Source organism: Gymnoscopelus microlampas (assembly GCF_963454915.1).
Source record: "Gymnoscopelus microlampas genome assembly, chromosome: 16".
Classification (NCBI taxonomy): Eukaryota; Metazoa; Chordata; class Actinopteri; order Myctophiformes; family Myctophidae; genus Gymnoscopelus; species Gymnoscopelus microlampas.
The window spans coordinates 2,087,055-2,103,097 of NC_139953.1; the positions used below are offsets into that span (position 1 = coordinate 2,087,055).

The 16,043-nt window shown below is 40.2% G+C and overlaps 2 protein-coding genes and 1 long non-coding RNA gene across 3 annotated transcripts; 2 read left to right on the plus strand and 1 right to left on the minus strand.

Moving 5' to 3' along the window:
* Window positions 1-7,257: 7,257 nt before the first annotated feature.
* LOC311062609 (uncharacterized protein) lies at window positions 7,258-9,117 on the plus strand (the record flags this gene model as incomplete). The annotated part of the gene is made up of 5 exons (XM_084081776.1): window positions 7,258-7,388; window positions 8,106-8,352; window positions 8,459-8,738; window positions 8,957-9,054; window positions 9,108-9,117. Exons 2-5 carry the CDS (start codon window positions 8,177-8,179, stop codon window positions 9,115-9,117), a joined length of 564 nt encoding a protein of 187 aa, XP_083937902.1. The 5' UTR covers window positions 7,258-7,388; window positions 8,106-8,176.
* LOC311063466 (uncharacterized protein) lies at window positions 9,047-12,905 on the plus strand. Its single transcript, XM_084082944.1, has 7 exons — window positions 9,047-9,137; window positions 9,254-9,330; window positions 9,440-9,620; window positions 10,188-10,439; window positions 10,987-11,158; window positions 11,258-11,406; window positions 12,592-12,905. Exons 1-7 carry the CDS (start codon window positions 9,119-9,121, stop codon window positions 12,771-12,773), a joined length of 1,032 nt encoding a protein of 343 aa, XP_083939070.1. The 5' UTR covers window positions 9,047-9,118; the 3' UTR covers window positions 12,774-12,905.
* A 305-nt stretch (window positions 12,906-13,210) lies between these two features.
* Window positions 13,211-15,647, minus strand: LOC311063477. Its single transcript, XR_014602597.1, has 3 exons — window positions 15,564-15,647; window positions 14,263-14,332; window positions 13,211-13,790 (listed from the first exon to the last, which is right to left on the minus strand). It is a non-coding gene; the product is annotated as an uncharacterized lncRNA (long non-coding RNA).
* Window positions 15,648-16,043: the final 396 nt, after the last annotated feature.

Sequence of the window (16,043 nt, forward strand, 5' to 3'; positions counted from 1 at the left end):
CCCTCCAGCTCATTTACATACTCAGTTACTGGTAGTGCAATATGAGCATCAGTGTGTCTGTCCACATTTGTCAGGATTTAACAAATCATATTCATTCATATTCATCTAATAATTATTATGTTCATTGACATGCAGTAAATAATGGTGCAGTAAGGTGCTGACAAGCTGCTGCATGTGTGTAGCTGTTCACTGTGTGTTGACCTGTGTGTTGTTTAGATTGTTACAATATCATAGTAAATAATATGGTGGATGCCAGGGAGACAGTGTACATCGTCGCTTAGTTTGATTACATGTTTATATTCTACAGAGTTTTGTGTCATTATAGAGTTGTCTTTATAAATTCAGATCCCCTTTTATCCCTTGTTTTGTTGAACTAAGGTTTCACCACTACAGTTCCTCTATGTGTGCTATATCATTCAAATATTCAACTTATTGTTTATGCCTAGAATGACAAGGATATCCACAGGTTCTGTAGAAATGTATAGTAATTATAGAAATAATAGGTGTTAAATGCTAGGCGCAAATGTAAGCCGTTTTTTTAAGAAAACAAACTCACAACAATGTTCACTGTTAAATAGCGTTTAAAATAGTTTGTTCATAATGGATATTCTTTTGTACGTCTGTGACACCATGTGTATGTTTTGGGTCTCAGCTGAAAATGTCTGAGAACCAATGTCCTAGTGGTCTATTCTATCACAGTAATATCAATTCAATTCAAACAACTTTATTTTCCTTTCGGAACTTCGTTTGTGCAGTGGTTAAAAAGACAAACATACATAGTCAATACATATATACCTATGTCACTACAAAATACACAAAGTACATTTAAAACTACTACTTAAAAGCATGATAAAAACTTAAAAGCATGATACAAAATAATATATTATATTGCAACCTATGTTGCAATATAGTTAAGTTTTGAAGCTCTGTAACGACCTTCTCAATGATCTTGCCACTGATCTTAACAACCCTGTCGAGAGGTTTCCGGTTGATGACACGCATCACACCAAACCATGATGTGATGTTGAAGGTCATGATGGATTCCACAAAGGACTTGTAGAAAGCCTGCAGGATTGATGGTCGGACCTGAAGCTTCCTCACCTTCCTCAGGAAGAACAGTCATTGTTGGCACTTAGAGTAAATATTCTCTGCGTTGGTCTTAAAAGCGAGCTTGTGGTCGATGGTGGTGCCAAGATATTTATACTCCTCAACGCGCTCTATTGTCTGTCCATTTATCTCCACGGCCGGGGGAGTGGGAGGGTCACGCCTGAAGTCCACCAGCAGTTCCTTTGTTTTGCTGGGGTTTAGATCCAGGAAGTTGCTCTCACACCACTTTGCAAACCTATCCATTACCCCAACGATGCGGTCATTGGAGTTAGTGGTGTCAACAATAACCGTGTCATCAGAGTACTTGATGAACAGCATCTCAGGGTCTGAGCTGCTACAGTCATCCGTAAACAGGGTGAACAGGACTGGTGAGATAACAGATCCTTGTGGTGCCCCGGTGGATACAGTATATATATGTTACAGTACAAGAACCAATGTCCTAGTGGTCTGTTCCCTCACAGTTAAACATGCTCGTTTTACCGGTGCTAGAGTGGCTATGTTCTGTGAATTTAGGAATCTGGGTCTACGTGGTTAAGTATTTTTTTCTTAAATCATTAAAGGGGGTACACCATGATTTTTTTTTTTTTTTTTTGGGGGGGGGGGTATTTTTTTGGGCTCCCCAGTGTCTCTTGTACCCCAAAAAAAATATATTTTTTAACATTCAGTCATTCATTCTCATTTCAGAGATTTTCAGAATGGGCGTGTCTGAACAGGCCATCTCAGAATGGCAATGCAAGTGGCAATGCAAGTGACATCACTTGCATTTCTGCCCATGTATTTTGACAGACAGAATTGCTCAGTAGCACCCCTCTGCCCAAAAGGACGTTTTGGTATTGCAGCTGAAAAAGCTTGGAATGACAGACAGTCAGATTGTGAGAAAAAATATCTGGATGTTTTTTTAGGCTTACAACCTGTTTAATACGTATTAGGGGGCAATATTTATATATAATATATCTTTTTTACATTCATGGTGTATCCCCTTTAAGGTATTAAAGCACCTGCTCTGAGCCTAAATAAAATAGCATATATTTGAACTGGAACACACGTCTGACGTTGCGTATTCTGAACTGTGTGGTATTCTCTGAGTGAAAATCCCAGGGTGGTGTAGCCTGGTATTCTGTTCTGGGCCTAAGTGCCCTGGTTAAATATAATGTGTACAATCCAGTCGATTAAATGCCTCCTAAGCGTGGTCAAGTTTATTGGCCACATGTAGGAATGACCTCCTGTGGCTCCCAGTGGTATATTTTGATGTAATGAGTCTCTCACTGAACGTGCTCCTTCTGCGCATTTAGTGCATTTGTAATAAACTAGACAGTGTGTTGATATGGGAGTATAAACAGTAAGTTTGGTCTTGGAGTGGAGAAGCACCTCCTCCCACCCAGCTCTCCTCCAGTTAACTGCAGTCAGGAGCCATTTCAATGTGAAAGGCTCATAACAAAAGACACCTTGATGATGTTGATGGGCCATCATCATAGATATTTACATAGACACAAGTTTCAATGTCTTCATCAACATGCTGACTGTTTTGTCTTCGCCAAAGAAAGCAAACCTCAAGATATTCATGGTTAGTGTCCAAAGTGATTACATTATTTTGAGCAATATAATGGTCAGTTTAGACTATACAAATGTCAGTCTACTCTGGTCTGTGAATAAAATAAAGTGATGCTCTGTTTTGTTGACATTCTTCAAGATTATTCCCAAATCTAAACACATTTTCAGATAAATAGCTGTAAATAGCTGATCAACAAGCTCACAATGTACCATGTTATTTTTAAATATCCTAAGTATAACCGTTTAAAATAGTCCTGATTTTAATGCTATTTGAACAACTTTGTTGACCCTCCATTTCCCCCTAACCAAATTAGCTGATGTAAAAGCTCACAAAGTGTTGAATTGCAATACACTGTGACCTGAGATTGCCTATGTTCTGTGAATGTTTGTCTATTATGACATGCCCAGAATGCCATACAAATCGCCATTTACTATGCGCATCAAAACACTAAAAATCGCCTATATCAAAACGCACTATCAAATGATCTTCATCAGGGTCTCTGACGGACATCTGTCTTCATGAACGGAAAACCCTGTCTCACAAGAAAAGATAGAGTAAAGTTAAGATAAAGCTGTAAAAGAGAAAAAGAGAGGAGAGATGTATGTCCAGGGGCTGAGGGGAGAGACATAGAGGGGCAATGGTGCTCCTCCGGCTTTGAGTGTAGTTGCAATTGTCCAGGTCCAAGAGGTAATGACACCCCTGTCTGTGGGAGGGCTGTGGCCTCCCCTCCCCTCTGTTACATTGTCTCCAGAAATGGGTACTTTCCCCACACATATAACAAGGACCCTTAAGCTTCGGCATAACTGCCTTCTGTATGGCCAATTTGACTTGATTCAGCTCCCTCAATGTCTCGAGATCCTGAGCCTTTTGATAGCTTTCTTTCTTACGGATAAGGTCTACCCAGTGGGCGACGTGAGACGTATAAGTTGGCAAATCCATGCTGGCAAGGCCCACCACATTCTCAAGTCTGTACTGCACTGGAACAGGCAATCCCTGTACGATTTTGCTGCGCAGAATTGCTTGTTCCAGGCGATTTCGTCGAGGGTCATTACCTGTGACGTCTCGCCACCTGCTATAGGCTCTTTCCACATAAGCACGAGGATTTTCAGTGTCGGCCAATGAATCAATAACAATACTGTCCGGGTGGACATTTGTCGGATAAATGCTATATGCCACAGAAGACCTCGGTTTGCAGCGAAAAGTTCTGCGTCGTATACTTTAGTGTCAATGTATCTCTGAAGCCCTGCTCGAGTCAGAATATCATCTAACACATAAATGCCCACCAGCCAAGAGATCATTTTTTTAAAATCCCCCATCGCTAAATGAGTGCTCACTGAAATTTCATCAAATTTAGAGATCCACAGATAAGCTCCCTCCTGGAGTGGTGGCAGCTTGGCCACAATATCTGACATGTCTGTATGCGACAACGGCTCATAATCAAGTTGCTGATCCCTAATGATCACTGGCATTTGCTTAGTAGAGTTTGCATGCAGGCTCTTATCAGGCTGTCGTTCCAGACCCTCCCGCTGCTCAGTCTCACTCCTGCAGTCCGGTTCCCTAAGCTTAGCTGTGGACAATGTTGCATCTATAATTTTATCCTGACGCTCCTTGAGTAACCTAGTCAACTTCTGACCTTCCTTGAAGAACAAGTCTAAAACTGCTACTTCTACTTCTCGCTTTTCTTCCCTAGCATCACCTTTCTTGCCTGTTTTCTGTCCTGCTTTGTACGTGCCGACAAGAACTTGCATTGTTTTAATAACGTCTGGATCAAAAGAGCCATATTGCGGCCATGGCTTGTCTAATCCAGGCCAGCGCTTATTCCATATTTTGGAAATTTTGGCAATCCCTTTGAATAAGGGGTTATTCTGTTGTACAATAAACACAGGTGTCGTTGTGGGGAAAGGAGCTCTCGTTGGCTTGGCTCCCATCACTAATACCGATCAAGTATTCAAATAATATTGAATAATATATTTGATAGTTGTAGTGGACCCTTGTAGGTGCACTGTGCATGGCCAGAAACCCAATAATAATAGTGTTTTTTGATTATATAGCCTTTGAAATAATGTTGAAAAGCATTAAAGAAAAACGATACGTTCACCATTAAAGGTTCATACACAGACCACGAACAATTGTCAGTCTACAACGCATCTTATTTGGCAATAGTGTTTAGTCTATGTAGACTGCATATGTTAAGGACGGGAATATAGGGGTGATAAGTTACTCCAATACAAATTACCATACGTTACTCTAAAAGTCGGCTACAAACTCACTGATGTCAAAACAACAAGCTCATTTAGAATCAGGGTAGGACGTGTGATTTCAGGCTGTGGGGCAGAATTGTTCTGTCAGCTTTAAAGGTTCTATGACATTCATTTTCACTTTTTTTATTTTCAATGGTTTATTTGGGGTTTTAACACCTCAATTACCCCCAAAAAACCTGAACTTTGAACATTCAGTCGATTTTCTGTGGTTTGGGGGTTTCTGAATAATTAGGCGGAAAAGTAATACTTGATTGGCTCTCATGCTCTCTCGTCACTGTTCAGAAGGAATCCGCCCCCTCCCCCTTCTGTAACGCCCTCTCCACTTTCTGACACTCCCCTCTCCTCCCCTCTCCTCCCCGCCTCTCCTCTCTCTCAGTTTCCTCATAACTTTCCTGTTTGTTTCGAGTGCGTTTAAAAAATAATAATGGCTTCTAAAGGTTATTCATACTACTACTGCTCTGTTGTTGGCTGTGTTGATCAACACAAATCTTTACATAGACTCCAAGGCAACGAAGAAACACGATCCAAGTGGATTAATTTTATTTATGACGGTAATGTCCCCGCTGTGATTCCAAAGAGGCGCATCGACGTATGTGCGCATCATTTTACTACGGACGATTTCTCCAACTTTACTCAATTCCAAATGGGCTTTGCTGAAAGACTGGCTTTGAAAAAAGAAGCCATACCAAGTGTTCGAGTCTCAACTGTAAGTATTTATATCGCAACGCTTTGTGATAACTTGTAACCCTGAAACATAACTGTCATAATCATCATCGCTTCCCAACCAAACAAACACACGTGTATATCATGTCATCATCATTTTTAGTGATAACGCTAGCTAGGGCAGGGGTACAACTAACATCCACACTACTATGCATTGCAGAGAATCATATAAACACTACAACCTAAACTACAACTATTATTACTTGTCACAACGACTGCCTTCTAGATAACATTTAGACCAGGGGTCTTCAACAGGGGGTCCGGGACCCCTTGTGGGTCTTCAAAGTCACTACAAAGCGTCCGCCAAATCTTTGTGTGATTATGATTTTTATTTACCCTAGCATCCCTTTTCTGGGGAGAACTTTAGTCAAAAATAGCCGATCTACAAGCTCACAACGCCTCGCGCTGCGAGGTGTTGTGCAATTGTACATTAGATCTGCTATTTTTGGGAAAGAAGTAAAGGTGTCGATGGAAAAAAAGATCAGACCAAGTAAAGCAGAAACACAATTTTATACAATATAGAGGGGTCCCTGCTTCATCTCTCTCTATCAGCTAAGGGGTCCCTGCTTCATCTCTCTCTATCAGCTAAGAGGTCATGCTTCATCTTTCTCAGCTCGGGGGTCCCTGCTTCATCTGTGTCTCAGCTAGGGGTCCCTGCTTCATCTCTCTCAGCTAGGGGGTCCCTGCTTCATCTGTGTCTCAGCTCGGGGGTCACATACAGTATCTCACATGCACAGCCATAAAACCAAAAGGGCCATTGTCTATTGACCCCCTGTTAAGCTGTGAGCTGACCCCCTGGTAGCTGTGAACTGTCTACCCAAAATGCTAACATTCCAGTCTTATCAGAAGCTGGAGTTTTAGGCACTGTTATCAGTTCTTTAGCTAAACAGACTACTCAATGCTAAGCAATGTAATGATATAATATTGCTTCAAAAGCTTTCAGCTGAAAGCTAGGGGGTCCCTGCTTCATCTCTCTCATCTAGGGGGTCCCTGCTTCATCTGTGTATCAGCTTAGGGGTCCCTGCTTCATCTCTCTCTCAGCTAGGGGGTCCCTGCTTCATCTGTGTCTCAGCTTGGGGGTCCCTGCTTCATCTCTCTCTTAGCTAGGGGGTCCCTGCTTCATCTCTCTCTCAGCTAGGGGGTCCCTGCTTCATCTTTCTCTTAGCTAGGGGGTCCATGGGCTCAAAACGTTGAAGACCCCTGGTTTAGACTATGTTTTAGATGTTTAATTTCCTGCAGGCATCTCAACATTGCTGTTATTTATTATTACTTTTTAGATCTCTGTAGTTGTGTTCATGTAGATCTAGATTATAAATCCAAAAATTTCACATGTGTAATATCAATGCAGATCTACAAGCTCACGACTCATTGCGTCCTCCACGCGTAGTCAGCTTGTAGGTTTGGGATTTTGGAGGTGGGACATTGTCATGTGAAGGATCATAAAATTGTCTCTACTATGTTGTTTGCAAATTATTCCCCCAATACATTGGATCTAGTTGCTGTTTGTGCTCCACCCCTTCAATTCATTCAATGATTGCGTTATTATAAATAACATATTTTGATGTTTCTCTTTCTATTGCAGTCCATCACTCCAGAGCATGGTTTAGCAGCAACTACATCTGTGCAGAGTGTGACCAGAGACTTTGGTTGCCAGACTGACCCCATCTTGAACCCGGTGCAACCAGAAAAAGTAACAGTGGGCACTCAGTTGGGACGACGGAGACTAATTGAATACAGAAGTAAATGTAGGTTCATTTGTATTACAACAAGACATTTATTTGATCTAATTGTGATATTGTATTGCATATTCTAAAAATTTTGGTACTGTAATGTAGCTGTGTATGTTTATTGTTTGATTTACCTTGGGCTTTGACATGAAAATTCTTTATTTTAAATGTTTGCAATACAATTAATCAGTCTAGTGGAATTGAAAGTTTCACGATTGAAGTGCATAATTGGCTAAAGGAAGAAAGAAAATGTTTCTTCTGAACATGTTAGTGCTAAAACATACAGTATCTCACATGCACAGCCATAAAACAAAAAGAGCCATTCACCCCCTGGTAGCTGTGACCTCACCCCCCTTGGAGCTGTGACCTGTACCCAAAACCCTTACATTCCTTATTAGCAGCTGGTGTTTTAGGCACTGTTCTATTCAAAGGGCTTTATTGGCATGAGAAAACATACGTTTACATTGCCAAAGCAGAAAGCACAACACAACTATAAAGCACTAAATTAATATATATATATATGTACATTTGAAAGTCAGAATCTTCCATAGATCAATTTCTATGAATCAAGATCACTGGGTGCAGGTAAAGTGCAGGAATATACACAGTGATTAGTCTTTAGGGTGGTTGTGTTCCGTTTGATATCCTTCTCCTATCACATCTACTCAATGCTAAACAATGTAATGATATGATATTGCTTCAACAGCTTTCAGCTAAAATTGATATTTCTTTTAGGTATACAGACAGATCTTCCACTGGAACCTTCTCATCCACCACAATTTGGAACACCTATCCAATCAACCCCGATGAAGCCACCTGCTAAAAGAGCTCGTTGGGAAGAGGATGAAGACGAGGAGGAAGAGGAGGTATCAATTGCCGGTACTTCTGCAATGGAAGTTGATAATGAAGACCCAAGCTACAACCCAGAAAAATCGCTGGCGGAATTGGCGGAGGCTGAGACGTCTGAGGCAGCGGACAAGTCGTGAGTAATACAAAGCTAATTCAACAAATCAGTTAACCCAAAAAGCTTATACTCGTTCCAATTCCTGTATATATATATAGACTAAACTATTTTCTATTGTGTACAGGATTGTCGAAGGCCTTCCACACCACAAGGAAAAGAAATATATAGTGTATGAAAGCTGCCTCATGGAGCTGTTCAAGAAGTGTGCCGTGTGCCAGCGTCCAAGTGAGGTGTCCTGCAGGACTAGAGGGACCATGGTAACCGTGGAGCAGACTTGCAACTATTGTGAACAGGCGGTCAGAAGCTGGAGAAGCCAGCCTTTGATCCGATCCAATCCAGCCGGTAACATCCATCTCTCCGCAGCCATATACATCGGTGGAGAGTCCTTTGTCAAATTAGAAAGGGTAAGATTATGCACACTGTGTGTGTGTGTGTGTGTGTGTGTGTGTGTGTGTGTGTGTGTGTGTGTGTGTGTGTGTGTGTGTGTGTGTGTGTGTGTGTGTGTAAAAATGTTTTTATATCATACACATACTACAAGTTTATGTATTTATAGATTTAGGTCAAACTAATGTTATTTGGTCTGTACATGTCTTTGTCTGTGCCTTTTTATATTTTCTAACAGGTCTTCAACTCTATGAACGTGCCGATGCATACATATCGCACTTTCCGCCGGCATTCAAAAACGTTCATTGAGCCAGCCATACTTCATGCCTGGAAACAGTCACAAAATGACTTACTTAGGCAGTGCCGTGAGTCACCTAATGGCATCATAGCTGGTGGTGACATGCGTGCAGACTCCCCAGGTCAGTCTGTTAAAATCTAGCTAATGTTATATGGTCTCATTTAGATTGGGTAGATGGCATAATATTTACACATTTTAAAAAGCAATATATTAATTTCTGTATTTATCTGTATAAAGGCCACTCTGCCAAATATGGGAGCTATACGATGATGAACCTGGAGGTAGACAAGGTCATCGATATCCAGTTGGTCCAGGTAAATACAAATGCATGTGTGTGTGTATAGCTACATATACAAACAGTATACACTTGCCATCTATTTATACACACACACACACAAACACACGTGTGTTCTGTTTTGACAGTGTAATCAAGCCGGTGGGAGTTGGGCAATGGAGAAATATGGCCTAGACGACAGCCTTGCATTTTTGGCAGAAAAGAATGTGACTCTGCAATGCATTGTGACCGATCGCCATCCAATGATCCAGAAATTCCTGAGGGAGAAAGAGATCGTTCAATTCTATGACGTCTGGCATTTGGAGAAAAGTACATTTACTTTTTATATATTTTTTAAATTTTTAAATAAAAGTTTTGGGGTAAAATATGACATTCTATTAGAATTAATGTTGTATCACTTTACTATTGTGAACAGCTTGAGTAATCAATTAATCTAGGGCAGGGGTCTTCAACAGGGGGGCTGTGGCCCCTAGGGGTTATTCCGAGTTACTACGGGGGGTCCTTCAAATTGTTGTGTGATATGATTTTTTATTTTTCCTTAGCCACTTGAACCCTAGCATCCCTTTTCTGAGGAGAACTTTGCCAAAAATAGACGATTTACAAGCTCAGAACGTCTTGCGCTGCGAGGCATTGTGAACTTGTAGATCTGACATTTTGGGCAAAGAGGTGTAGTTGATGTGGGGAAAAAAAGAGCACACCACATAAACATAAAAATGTTGAATCTGAAACACTATTTCAGATGATATAGAGGGGGTCCCTGATTCATCACGCTCTCAGCTAGGGGGTCCTTGGCCAGAAAATGTTGAAGACCCCTGAACTAGGGTTATGTTATGTTGAAATGTATAAACAGTGAAAATGTTATTTGCACAACTGTAGGCATTTCAAAACAACTGGAGAAGATCGCCAAGCTGAAAGACTGTGAAAAAGTCAGGCAGTGGATACGTTCCATCAGGAACCATATCTACTGGACAGCGTCTTCATCCAGGACTGGTCCAGAGAGAGTGGCAAAATGGAGAGCCATACTCAATCATGTGCGTGACATCCACGTTCACAAGAAATCACCGCTGTTCAAAAAATGTCTCCATCCAAGACGTGCCACCACTCAAATCTCCAAATGGCTGAAAGCAGGTGTGTATTTCTATGCTACCGCAGTGGTTCTGATACTTTTTCTTACTCAGAATAATTTTGTAATCCACGCCACACTGAATGACATTGTAACTTTAGAGAACTTTACATTATTCCTATTACACTATGTCAATCTGCACCAAAAAGAATATGACACGAGGACAGTGGAGGAATTTGTTTCAATTAGATCAAATTGATGTACTGGCGTGTAACCCCTTGAACCCCTGCATCCTTATTCTGAGTGAGTCACTCTACAAAAAAAGGACATGTACAACTTCACAAAACAACAAGCTGTGAGCTTGTACATCTGCTTTTGTTGGCTATGAGATGTGGTGGATATTGAAAAATAATGTGCCAACCACAGTGCAAATTGAGTGATAAAATTCTAGATGTCACAGTACTCTGCTGCACCTGTGGACTTGTGTCATAGCACCCACTTTGAGAAACACCGGTGTAGCAACATGAAAATAAATGGATTTGTCATTGATTGTCTTACAATCTTCTTTTTTTAATTTTGAGGACCTACAGTAATTACAATGCATTTTTCTAGGAACTACTCCCTTCTCCAAGCTGGAGAAGGTGATTGAGAAAAAGACTACCCTGAAAGACATCGAGAAGCTCAGTCCTCATCACCAAACGTCTTCTCTGGAGGCATTTCACAGTGTAATCATTCGCTTTGCTCCCAAAAGCGTTGTGTACACATACATTGGAATGCTGTGCAGGTAATGCAATACATATATCTAAAATTCTGGTAAATGATATTATTTCTGTAATCATTTTGTTTTTATTTTCCTCAACATTGTATAATTTATATTTTTCAGGACCCTCCTAGCTGTGCTGCATTTCAATGAGAATACTCGCCGCCCACATGCAAGAAGCAAGAAAGGAGAACCTCTTTATGCTGTCCGTTTCCCAAAGGCCCGAAAGGGTGAATGCAGAGCTGTACCAGTGCTGGTCGATCCCACATACCGTAAGTGTTCACTGTGTATGTTCCCCCATCAATCAAAATAACGTTGAATATTTCAATAATTTTTATTGCACTTCTACACTCAAAAAATTCCAGTATTTCAAACACAAGTAGAAATCGGAAAAAAGAAACTGTACATTCCCTGAATAGAAATCTAAAAACAATCTGACAACGATCAGTGCAAATATTCAGGAATATAAGAAAATTATCAGAATAAATTGAAATGTGCCATTCTCAATACAATCCGTGAAAACATAGCAAAACAAACTTTACATTGCCTGAATAAAATATAAATTTAACCGGACAAGAATCAGTGCAAATATCAATGAAAAAAAAAAAAAAATTCAGATTAAACTGTAATGTGCCATTCTAAATACTATCTGTGGAAACATAGCAAAAAAATCCTTTACATTCCCTGAATAAAATATAATTTTAACCGGACAACAATCAGTGCAAATAGAAATGAAAATAATAAAATTATCAGATTAAACTGAAATGTGCCATTCTAAATACTGTCTGTGGAAACATAGCAAAACAAACTTTACATTCCCTGAATAAAATATAATTATAACCGGACAACAATCAGTGCAAATATTAATGAAAATAAAATAAAATATCAGAATGAACTGAAATGTGCCATTCTAAATACTATCTGTGGAAACATAGCAAAACAAACTTCACATTCCCTGAATAAAATATAATTATAACCGGAAAACAATCAGTGCAAATAGAAATGAAAATAAGAAAAATAAGAAAAATGAAATGAAATTTGCCATTCCAACGTTACAATCTGTGGAAACATAGCTAAACAAAGTTTACATTCCCTGAAAAAAAAAGAAATCTAACCTAAAAATAGTAAATGAAAACCAAGAGTAAAAAATATGGAAATGCTATAGGCAAATGGCCTTTGCTAACAATACACTGGGGAGTGGGGACCCTACTTTCACCGTTGCCTTATCTATTATCACCAAACTTCTATGCCATATTTTACTTGTTCCAAATTGTTTCAAATAGTATGATTAGACGATCTACAACGCTACATTGTGAGCTTGTAGATCTGCTATTTGAATTTTTTGTAAATGTATTTAAAATTTTAAAAAAATGCAAATAAGTTTAGGGAGAATGGGGTAACACACCGGCAAATATATGGCCGTGGATGTATTTACTGAATGTCTTCATATTGCACAGGGTATGCTGGTGACTTGATGGACCTTGTTTGTGAGAAAGTGGTGGACGACCCTGCTCCGTACATGGCTGAGTTGGGACAGATCCCGGTACCTGAGGACATGTGTGCAGGGTACGAACGGCCAGACAGAGAGACGGTCATCGCCAGCTATGTTTCACGATTCAATCTAGAGCGTGACGTTTGAATCCAACATACAAACCGTCTGCATCCGGATAATGCTGACGGATATGTTGCACCACACATGCCGGGATGGGGACACGGATTCTTTTTCCCAATAAACCCCAGCACCAGCTGACAAACATCCTGTAGGCTAGGTACCTGTAACGCCTGTGAAATGTTTTTCGTTATTTGAAAATAAAAGTTGATTGCTGATACAATTTTACTCCTTTTTTATTCGATGATTTCAATGAATATACTGTACAGGATGTGTCTCAAGAATCTAGTCAAATGCCTAATTGGAATACATGCATTTACAATCATTTTAAAAAAGTCATTATAGGAACTGTTATTGCCTGACTGCAATGCTTCAATGTCAAATGGTTTTAATCCATGAGTTGACTGGAGCAAAATTGTAATGCATACTGAAATTAACTATCACAGTGGTTGTCATTTCATACACTAAATCATTGCTTCTCTACCTTTTCAGGCCAGCCCCAAAATAGTCATATCTGAACTGGGAACCACCAAGATAAATATTGTGGATATAGCAGATCTATAAGTTCACACGGCCTCACATTGCTAGTCATTGTGAGCTTGTAGATCGGCTATTTACAAATGTTTAGGCTCTTTCTTATATTTTTGGTCAATTTCGCCAATGTTTGACCAGTTCATATAGTATAGCAGTTTGATTAGTTTTTATGCTGTTGGTATTGAAAAGGTATTAAAAGTCCTTTGACTGTCACTTCAATGTCATCCCCCTCGGGGTCCAGAACCACTGCACTACATTACTACCAAGCATGACTGCAACTTACCCTTTGGCCTAGAATAGATGTTTGCCGAATCTTGCTAAAGTTAGTTGATAGACAACCTACCTATGCAAAGCTGATCTGTTTCTTAGGCGGCCATGCTCAGCATTGTACATCGCCAGTGCAGCCTGTAGGACATACACATTGAAACACACATCTGGTAGTCCAGGATGTTCTGTCATACAGCTGCCTCTGCGTCTGTCGCCTGCGTTGAGCTGCCGCATTCGTCTCCGAACCTTGAGTAAATGACATACAGTATACAGTATGATGAATAATAAAATGAACTTTATTTGTATAGCACCTCTCATGACATGAAATGCAGCACTAAGTGCTTTACAGAGCAAGAATACAGTTACTAGTATCTTATCTGTAGGCCTTTGGGTTACTAGGCCTGCATGTGTGTGTGTGTGTGTGTGGAGGTGAGGAGGCTCTCATTCTAGACAGAGGCTCTTTGATCATTACATTACACGTGTATGTCAGGAAGGAAGGGAGTGGAGTCAATGGCACACACCCTGTGTCTTTACAGGTCAAACAATGTAAATGCTAATCCCAATTCACACCTAGCAGTCATCTAGGCTGTGTCTGTCTGCAACACATAATTCATCTTGGCTGTAGTGAAATACATGTTGACATTTCTATATGGTTTAGACTTGTGTATGTGTTGGCTAGGGGAAATAATTAACAGTCTATATGCAGCTAGATTGTTACCTTTGGTATTTCTTTGCAGCAGATATTCTCCTCCTCTTTCGGCTTGCTGACACAATTTCCACAAGTGCACCTGTGAAATAATAGTAAAATAATTGAATTATAAAACTAAACAACGTTATATTACTTCATCTCAAATCCAAGGATTCACTGCAAAACACATATAGGCAATTATGTGATCGTGTTTTTTTAGTGATTATACTAGAGTAGGGGTATGCCTACAGCGTTGGTTCTCAAAGAGGGGCCTGGGTACCCCCAGGGTTACCTGGGGGTGTTCCAGGGGGTCCCCAGCTAGATGATGGACAGGAACCAAATGGACCCTTATGAGTCTGTAACTCTGAGAGTGTACAAATGGAACCAAATGGACCCTAACGGGTCTATTTGGTTCCATTTGTACACTCTCAGAGTTAAATTAACATTGATTTTACAATATGAATTGGGGTCCCAGAGGTATGAATGCCATTACATGGGGGTCCGTAGCCTATTGCATGTCAAACTGGGGGTCCTTGAAATTAAAATGGTCGAGAATCACTGCTAGAGAGCTGTAAAATACTTCTCTTATTGGGGTCCCTGGCTTATCTTTTCAAATGGGGGTCCGCGGGCTAAAAAGTGTCAATTTGGGGGTCCTTGACATGAAAAAGTTTGAGAACCACTGGCCTACAGTAGTAATTCTCAAACTGCTTCATGTCAAGGACCCCCAAATGTATATGACCCCCTTCGCAAAATATTTTGTTCCAGGGACCACCAGAAGCAAAGTTTGGAGTTAAAAAGGTTCACTTAAAAATATATATATATAAAAAAATGTGCGCAAATATACATGCTTTTAAAAATAAAGCAGATCTACAAGATCAGCTATATCTGCTATTTTAATACACCCAAAGTATAATGGTTAAAGTGGATACAATCATTGTGATGCTATATGAACTTATTTAGCTGGGGACCCCCTGGTACCCCGCCAAGGACCCCTGGGGGTCCTCGGATACCAATTTCAGAAACAATTGCCTACAGCAACAAACGTTGATAGCGTATGAAAGCTACATAACCACAGTGCTATCCTCTTTGGTAAAATAACAAATAAATCAAAGAAGTGAGCATAACGGTAGCCTTCTGTAGTGGTTTAATTTTTTTCTAATGCATACTGCCTATTACATTGTACACAGACTAAAAGTAAAACAACGTCGATTTATTATCTTGAATGAATGGTTACTTTACCGTCACATAGACACATTATCACTAAGTTTATGAGGATACAAAGTTAGCTGAAGCAAACGTTGTTTTGTAAACATAATTTTAACATCACTTACCATTGATCAACTGTCTGCTGTGTTCGCCGTGGCCGAACTTGTGGCGGAGAATCAGCCATTAAAAGATCTACTTCTGGGTCTGAATCAGGGTCGAATAAATGTGCATTGGCCGCCATAGTTTGTGAATAAAAAGTGTTATTAATGATCGTACGTCGTCCGTTTCTATGGTTGCAGAATGATGCTATGAAAGAAAAAAGAAAAAAGGCTCTTTCTAGAGGGCGGGGGAGGAGGGGGAGGAGTTGAGGGTTCGGGGGAGGGATTGAGGACTTGGGGGGGTGGAGCAACGCTGATGATTGACAGGCAAATCTGTAAACTACGACCTCTAGTGGCAAAAATTACTTTTGACATTGCAGTTGAAAAGGCTTTAGAAATGTGAGACAAAAACACCTACAGTGGATCACTGGAATGGAATTTTCAGTTGAAACTTTTTGTACACGTTTGAAGGACCAGGACAAAAACTTTGAATGTGGTGTAAACATG